Raw genomic sequence first — 8,555 nt, 5'->3', positions numbered from 1 at the left:
ACAGACTTCTGCTGGTTCACAATGCTACGGCCTGACCAGTTCTGGGTCGGGCATGGCGCAAACATGTTTCCAACCATCTAGTAAATGTGCATTGGCTTTCTGTCTCCATTAGGATTGTCATTGAAAGTCAATGGGCCCGATTCACAATGGTAAAACGAGACGAAAGTCTAACTTTACGAATTCCGGTATTCACAAAGGTATTTACTACTCGTAAATGCCCATTGTGAACACCGAAAGTCGTAAATTTAGACTTGCAACTCAGTTTACCTTTGTGAATCGGACCGGTTGTATTTGAGATAAAGTCTTTGGCCTGGATTCACAAACATTTCACATACAAAAGAAAGAGAAGACGGTTGACTATAGAGTTCTGCACCTCGTGCCAGTTCTGAATTCGAATGTCCCTCGCAAACTGCCCTGACATCAACCGTCTATTGTTGCCCCTGTGCACCAGATCCTTCAAGATAAAGATATTCGGGCGTGCGTCGGGAAAGGAAGTCCAATAGATCACCAAGTATATTTTCACAAAAAATTATTGTATTTCATTTGCAAGGTTAAAAGTTCTTTACAGTCCAACCAACGCATTTCGTTCTCCTTCTGAGAACTTCATCAGGGCTTAGAAACACGATAAATGTCGTAAAATGTGTTGCCTTCAAACATATATCCGTGTAGGTAGTACAGTAATTCTTGGCAAGGTTCAGTTGCTTCCAAGAGTTTCCAATTGTGGTATATCTAGTGTGGAGGTGTTGTGGAGTAGAGTGCCCACATCAAGGTGAGTCAATGAATTCTCCTGATCACAAAGCTATTCTCAGAACACAAGCTTATGTAAAGGATGCCCAACGTTTGAGTCCGTGCACGACTGAAGGAAAATAAACCTTCTGACAAGTATGGGAACAATCCAAAACAATCGATATGGTACACCTCGTTTTTACAAATGGAACCAACACTCTTAAGACGTGGGGATGTCCTTATTCAGGTACATGCCTATGTGATCAGGAGAATTCATTGACTCACCTTGATGTGGGCACTCTACTCCACAACACCTCCACACTAGATATACCACAATCGGAAACTCTTGGAAGCAACTGAACCTTGCCAAGAATTACTGTACTACCTACACGGATATATGTTTGAAGGCAACACATTTTACGACATTTATCGTGTTTCTAAGCCCTGATGAAGTTCTCAGAAGGAGAACGAAACGCGTTGGTTGGACTGTAAAGAACTTTTAACCTTACAAAGGAAATAAAATAATTTTTTGTGAAAATATACTTGGTGATCTATTGGACTTCCTTTCCCGACGCACGCCCGAATATCTTTATCACAAACATTTCACCCCGAATCTCAGCCAGTGAAGTTGGTGCACTGCGTGGGTGAAAGGGAGAGAGAAGAACTGTGCCATATCTTCAAACATATGGTGCAGTTCAGCTCTCTCCCTGCACTGGTGCAAGGGTGGATGTGTTACGGTCAGGATACATTTTGTGCAGGAAAGAGCGCCTTCCTGCACAAAAATATCCTTTTTCCTTCTTATTATGTGTGCTGGTGAGTGCAGCACATGTTAAAAGAATAAATATTGAAGAGAAATGAAGATATTTCACACTGGCACACCTGCCTCAGCCAGTCACACCATCTTAGCACAGACCCATTGACAAGACTCTGCACTCCTGGCAAGTCAGATCTCTGCTGGAGTGAAGAGATCCCACCCAAACTCTCCAAGAGGATCCCTCAATACTTGCTCCTGAAACAGAGGATGGTGGGTAATCACAAGGGGCAAGGAGCTTTCGAGATTGAGCAATAAAGGTGATCTCTCGCCTCAGCCCAGGCTGGAATGTAGGATGTCTGGCTGCGGACTCTGGGAGAACTTGGAGACTGGGGTTGTCAGGTATAGGAAAAGGTGTGGGGCAGCGCCCAGGGCGGCTGACTCCGGAACACGGGGGCTCACGGTTTGATCCCCCGCGCCGGTGGCAGGATAGTCCAGCACCACGTGACTCTGGGCAATAGCTCGCTTAATCTTTCCGATGTCCACCAGCACTTTGACATCCTTAGGGATAATTGTTCACGCTTTACAAGTACCGGATTTTATTTGCCTTTTTATAGCCTGAACATATGAAGCAACAGTCAACCAGTCAGTGTACCCCTGGACATTCACAATCTATGAATGTAGTGAGCGAGGCTTATCATGTACCCATAACCACTTGCTAACATGCATTCAACACCCACCCCTAGGTCTGAGTAAAGTCTCTGTGCTTCTCTTTTCTATTGATTCATTCTTGTACATATAGAATTCAATTGCTCTTTTTAACCTTAGCGTCAGGTTTACCCGAAACGAGTAATCCACGGAGATGTTCGCACAAGGATCACTCCACTTATCCTTTACTTGTTCACAATGTGAAACAATCTGCAAACAGCTATAGGCAGCAATGTCGCTAGGGAAGGGGTTAATTGTCCAAGGATTCAGTGCGCTGACCTTATATTTCAGGAGGTAACGGTGCCTGTGGGTAGATTCACTCTCAGTTCTTTCTTTCTGTTTCCTCTCAGGTCGAGGTCTACAGGACGTCCAGGGGGCAGCCAGCGCAGGTAAGCAGGAGATCTTATCAGGAGAAGAACCTCGAAGCCAAGCAGAGTCTCGCGGACTGGGCTCGTATTTATAGCACCAGACCCAAGATGGCCGCCAAGTCTCGCAAGAGTTGGAAATATCACGGGATTTCGGCTTTGTGCTATCAGATGGAAGGAGGTCTTGAGACAAGGGGGAGGTCCGTGGGATCAAAGCACCATGATGGGGATACTATGCGGGATCGTACTGAGGCACCAGGAGGAGGTTAACAGAAAGCGTGGCAGATGACTAGGGAAGAGCCCAGATGTCAAGTCAAAATTTACTTTATTTCGGTTCCGTGAACTATAAAAGTTTGACAAATAAAAACATTACAGTTTGAGAAATCTGTAACACCTTTGCAAAACATCACCGGAAATCGAATAAGAAAGAATTCATACAATTCAGTGATTTAAAATTTCAATACATAAAGTCAAAAGGTTTAGGACAACAATATTACAGAGATCATAAAAAAGAAAAATCCCAGCAGTGTAAATATGAGCAATGAGCAATTCTAACAATCTTATTCAGGCTCCAAAGCTTGTAACGCTTTCTGATAGCCCCGGAAACTTGAATATAATTGGATACGGCAAATATCAGGAGGGGCCAAAGTGAGCAAAAAGATAAAACCATCAATATATGCACAAGAGCGGACTTCCCTTGGGGGCAGAATAAGATAAAGTGCAGAGTGCTCTGGTTTGCCGAACTATCACACGGGCCTTACTATCACACAGGCAAGGAGTTAGCTCATCGGTAACCCTGGCCAATGAACTCCGGTCCGCTAGCGGAAGTTGCGGGGATTTGGTAACTACGCATTTCTTTGAAAACACAGAATTCATTCAGGAATTCCCACTCCGCTACGCAATAAAGTTACCTACTCGACCCACAACACTTTAGTAAATCAACTTTACCTTTACACGCTAAAAGCATAAAACTAATTCACAAAACTGAACTCTGAAAAGTACTGGGCAATGAGAGAGGTGATGATTTTGTCGATTTGGGGCCACACGCCATGCTGTAAGATTTAATAAAATTGACTTTTAAGTCAAGCAACGACATCCGCGTATGATCGTAGTGGGACAGGGTTACCACTAATTCAAGGAGTATCAATCTCCTTATCTAATAAAAAAAGCCTCTAGGCCGTTTGTGTAGATTAGAAAAAAGAAAGGGGGCTAACATGCACCCTTGCCCAACACCTTCCGTGTAGACAATCGGAAAGGTCTTTTCCCCTTTAGTGCTGTATCTTATAACAACCGAGGTGTTATTGTGTAACCTGCGTAGGAAGGAAATCAGTGCTTCTTCTACACCCGTTCTTCCCATCAAGGCCCACAATGTGTCCCTATTAATGGTGTCAAAAGCACTGGACAAGTCCGTGAAGGCCAGATGGATGGAGCCCCCCCTGGCTTTCATGAACTTGCCAATGATCAGGCGGTGTTACTATGCGGGCCGTATTGAGGCGCCAAGATGAGGATGACAGGGAAGAGAGGGGCGTGGACCAGGGGTTATTCTTTGCAAGAGATCAGCCATCCACGCGGAGGGCAGGGACGAACCAGGGGTGGCATCCTACCCTCCTGGAGTCCTAAAGGGCAGCCAGAGGAGGGACTGAGCAGCGGGCGCGACACCCATGGAAAGCCTCTCTGACCCCAAGTAATGCCTGGCAGCGCACTGGTCTGCATCGCGTTCCTTTTCGTTCAAAGCGATGCAAATCGACACTTACATTTCTCAGTGAAAACCAAAATGGATTTACATCAGGTCTGCTTAAAAAAGTAGCGCAAACCTAATGCAACATCTTTGTAAATCCGGCCTTTGTGTCTGTGGGGTCACAGTCAGTGGTTGACGCCTCCCCGAGCTTGAGAATTGCTCATTCGTGTCCTGTATCGGGTCAGGACACTCCTTTCGTGTCTCCTGACTGGGTCCATTTGGAGGATGTTCTTTTTCTTACATTGTTTCAAAGTTGAGGACCCTCCTCCCACTCATAACCACAGATGAAACAATCATCTTTCTTGTCTTACAGCCCTGAAAATGCACCAGTTTATGTTGAGTCCAGGATTGGTCCCTTTTTCTACTCCCTTTGTCTCATCCGGGTAACTTTGCTGGATTAGTGGCTGTAGAGCTTTTGTGATCTATGTCTGCTCTTTAAAAATGCTGCTCATTCATTCATTCATTCATTCATTCATTCATTCATTCATTCATTCATTCATTCATTCATTCATTCCTGGCCAGAACTCTGCTGCCTTCAATGGAAACCACAGTGTGACAGCTGCAGTGTGGACAGAACACTCTTCTGAGCTGGTGTGATCTTGTTTTTGTTTTTCAAAAGCAAAGTACCAACGTTGAGCGTGTTTAAAGAACAGAAAGCAATGCCTCTGATGTGTAAGGGCTGTACTCCCTGTGCATCTCTGGTTTGATTGATGCCCCTGCCTGGGACGCTGTGATGCACATTGAAGTCTGGTTCCCCTGCCCTGGATAGGGCGGTGCAACCGTCACTGGACCTGGAGGTGATTGGTGAAGTATGTTTGCTGGTGCAGCCAGGTCAGTTCCCGACACCTATACAAGATGTGGAAGCCACGAGCTTGGCAGAGAGGATGGTGTTTCACCCACTCTGCCAACTCAATGGGGCTTATTTACAAGAGTAATGCGCCGCTGGAGCGTCACGTATTTGGCGTAATCCTCTCGATGGTATCCAGGAGGCGATGCAACGCCTCCCTGCGCTGCGTTGCATGGCTATGTAGATATAGAGCAAAGCGCGGCAGCACAAGTCGCTGCGTTGTCTTACTCTCCATCGAGTAGGCGTTCCACGGCCGCTGCCTTTGGTGTTCCCATTCAACACCCGCGGATCTTGATATTGCCCCAAATTTACATAATCACAGAAACTTGGGGCCCTGCCAAGACCTTACGCCTTCCCAGGGGAAGGGTAACAAGGAAATTGTTTTCATTTCTCTTCATTGTTTCCTCTTTACTCGTGCGCTGCACTCTGCAGCGAACATTGAATGAGGAAACCGCCTCTCGGGATTGTTTTTGTGCAGGAAGATGCCCCCCTCTTGTCCGTAAATATTCTACCAACAACGTAGACACCCTTGCGCCAAGGTGCAAGGGTGCCTACATTGGTGCTTGGATCCAAAGTATGCGCCAGCGCTGGCTGCAAGGACAGGAATACTTCCGATCTCGCAAATACAGCGCATTCTTGCCCTTTCACAGCGCAGCAGAAAGACTTGCTGTGTTGCCCTTTTTCTAATGAGACACTAAGTGACCCCCTATGTGTTTGAATGAACCACCGAGACGCCTCACTTCCCTCTTCGAGGAGGGTTCATAACCACAGAGTACCACTTCTGCAGCGCAAAATGTATCTAAACTCTCTCTTTTCTGCCTCTGCTTCGTCAAACAGGTCGTCTTCTGTATCCCTTCGGACAGTCCATCGACTCGATGATGCCTCATGCGGACGACGGAAGCTCTGATGTCATACCTATCTCCGGACAGTTTACTTTCTACGGAGTGACCTACGGCTCCCTCTATGTGAGTCATGTTTACATCTTCTGTTTGTGATCTTACGTGCTAGTGACGTCTCTTCTGCGTCCATCCATCCTACTGTTAGACATGGAACATTGAAATGTGAGAAAACATTCCATGTCCTGATGAGTTATATGAAGTTCCAGACCGAGGGGCACATTCACACAGTGCGGGGCAGCAAGCAAAGTTTCTCTGCTACATTGCATGAAAGCGAGAGAGCAGACATGCTCCATATTTACAAAGATATAGAGCTTCTCTACTCTCTCCTTGCGCTGAGCGCTGAGCGCAGTCTAACGCCTAACACAGGCCCCCTTGCACCATTGTACAAGGGTACATGATTTACACGCTGGATTGCTTTGTGCAGGATGGAGTACCTCCCTGCACCAAAGCAATCCTTAAAAGCATTTTTCCATTTTCTGTGTGTGCTGCAGGAAAGAGGAAATGACGAGGAGAAATTGAGATATTCCTCCTCGCTACGGCTCTCCTGGGAAGGGGACGTATTGTGAGGTTGATTAGCTTCAGTAAACCGGGAAGCGCCACAATCCATGGGTGAATGCACGGGACGCCCGTGCTCCACCCGTGAAACGCCACAATCCATGGGTGAATGCACGGAAACACCCGTGCTCCACCTGTGAAACGCCACAATCCATGGGTGAATGCACGGGATGCCCGTGCTCCGCCCGTAAAATGCCACAATCCATGGGTGAATGCACGGGAACGCCCGTGCTCCACCCGTGAAGCGCCACAATCCATGGGTGAATGCACGGGACGCCCGTGCTCCGCCCGTAAAATGCCACAATCCATGGGTGAATGCACGGGAACGCCCGTGCTCCGCCCGTGAAACGCCACAATCCATGGGTGAATGCACGGGACGCCCGTGCTCCGCCCGTAAAATGCCACAATCCATGGGTGAATGCACGGGAACGCCCGTGCTCCGCCCGTAAAATGCCACAATCCATGGGTGAATGCACGGGACGCCCGTGCTCCGCCCGTAAAATGCCACAATCCATGGGTGAATGCACGGGAACGCCCGTGCTCCGCCCGTGCTCCGCCACAATCCATGGGTGAATGGACGGGAACGCCCGTGCTCCGCACCTGAAACACCACAATCCATGGGTGAATGCACGGGAACGCCCGCGCTCCGCCCGTGAAACGCCTCCCAAGTTGAAGTGTAACGCAGCACAAGCAGCTGCCTTCTGTTACATTTCCTTTTTTTTTTTAAATACTGTAAAAATGTTTTTAAAAAAATCTAAAATCATAATGACAAGGGTATCACAATTTGAACAGAAAAGATTTTACATTGCATCAGATTTCCTGAGTTTCATACCAGCAATTTTATTTTTATTTTAATTTTATTTTTTTAATAATTTTTATTGGTATTTTCACAATACAGTATATATGACATGTAACGTGAATCAACAATTGCTGACATTTTCGAAGGGGCTCCCGTCCTTGGTTCTAGGCTGAAGGTTGCTGTTGGGTTTAGGCTTGGCGCATAGCCTTGGTGCTCATTTGCCCCTCTGCCTCGTAAACATTTACCTTCAAACAAATGGGTAATTGCTGTAGTTTTCAAACTCTGTGTTCCTACACATAACATAGAAAATACAGGTATTGGCGCTTGTGTTATGGTTGACCGTCCATCTGGTGGTAGTGTTTGCTACTAGTGCTCATCAATTCTCCCTGATGTATCCTTACACCGTCCTGCCCTAGTTGATCTTTCTTTTTTTTACATTTTTTTATTGAGAATTTACTATTGGTACAAAAATATCCATGATCATAATTTCATTTTATCTTACAGGAAGAGAGGGAATATCATAAATACAGTTCATTATCATACAATAAATAGATATAGATACATTCATTAAAAGAAGAGGAGAGCTTCACCATTTACGGGGACGTGGTGAGCACCGGTACACAGAATAGGTTATACACATATATATACACTGACCTATATTTGTAATTGCCATCCCTCCACTCTTTCAAGGGTGCCCAGATTTTTAGCCCAAACTCGCGTGTTTTCCGACCCTTGTGTAGATACAGTGTGGATTCGATGTTGTGAGTACCAAGGAGCCTGGTCAGCCACATCTGAAAGGATGGAGCATTCGCGTCCTCCCAGGCCGCTGAGACAAGGATGCGTAATACAGCAACAGCCAAAAAGATAAGTGCTTCCGTCTCCCTATTTACACCCATCTTACTTTCACTCCCCGGGATCATTAATGTCGGGGATAGGCTGATCTTTAAGCCTAGCAGCCCCTCCAAAAATGTCTCGATCTCCCCTTTAATGGTGCTAAGTTTCTCCCATTGATGGAACATGCGCAATAGATCCGCTGGCTCTTTCTGACATCTGGGGCAGTTGTTATCCACTCTCTTACCCCAGTCGAATAGTTTAGAGGGTGTAAAATAGAGATTGAAAAGTGTTTTAAAATGTTGTGCCTTTAAATGAGATGAACGTAAGACCTCT

At 46.2% G+C, this 8,555-nt stretch overlaps 1 protein-coding gene across 1 annotated transcript in view; it reads left to right on the top strand.

Moving 5' to 3' along the window:
* Nucleotides 1-5,200: 5,200 nt before the first annotated feature.
* Nucleotides 5,201-8,555, top strand: part of LOC147736736 (alpha-tectorin-like) — a 233,513-nt gene continuing 230,158 nt past the window's right edge. The window contains exons 1-2 of the mRNA XM_086952686.1: nt 5,201-5,219; nt 5,973-6,100. Of these exons, the coding sequence (XP_086808812.1) occupies nt 5,201-5,219; nt 5,973-6,100 (147 nt within the window). The remainder of the gene's footprint in view (nt 5,220-5,972; nt 6,101-8,555) is intronic.

Source organism: Lissotriton vulgaris, chromosome 1_2, assembly GCF_964263255.1.
Source record: "Lissotriton vulgaris chromosome 1_2, aLisVul1.2, whole genome shotgun sequence".
Taxonomy (NCBI): Eukaryota; Metazoa; Chordata; class Amphibia; order Caudata; family Salamandridae; genus Lissotriton; species Lissotriton vulgaris.
The sequence above is the reverse complement of the archived record's forward strand: the minus strand, read 5'-3'. Positions and strand labels throughout refer to the sequence as shown.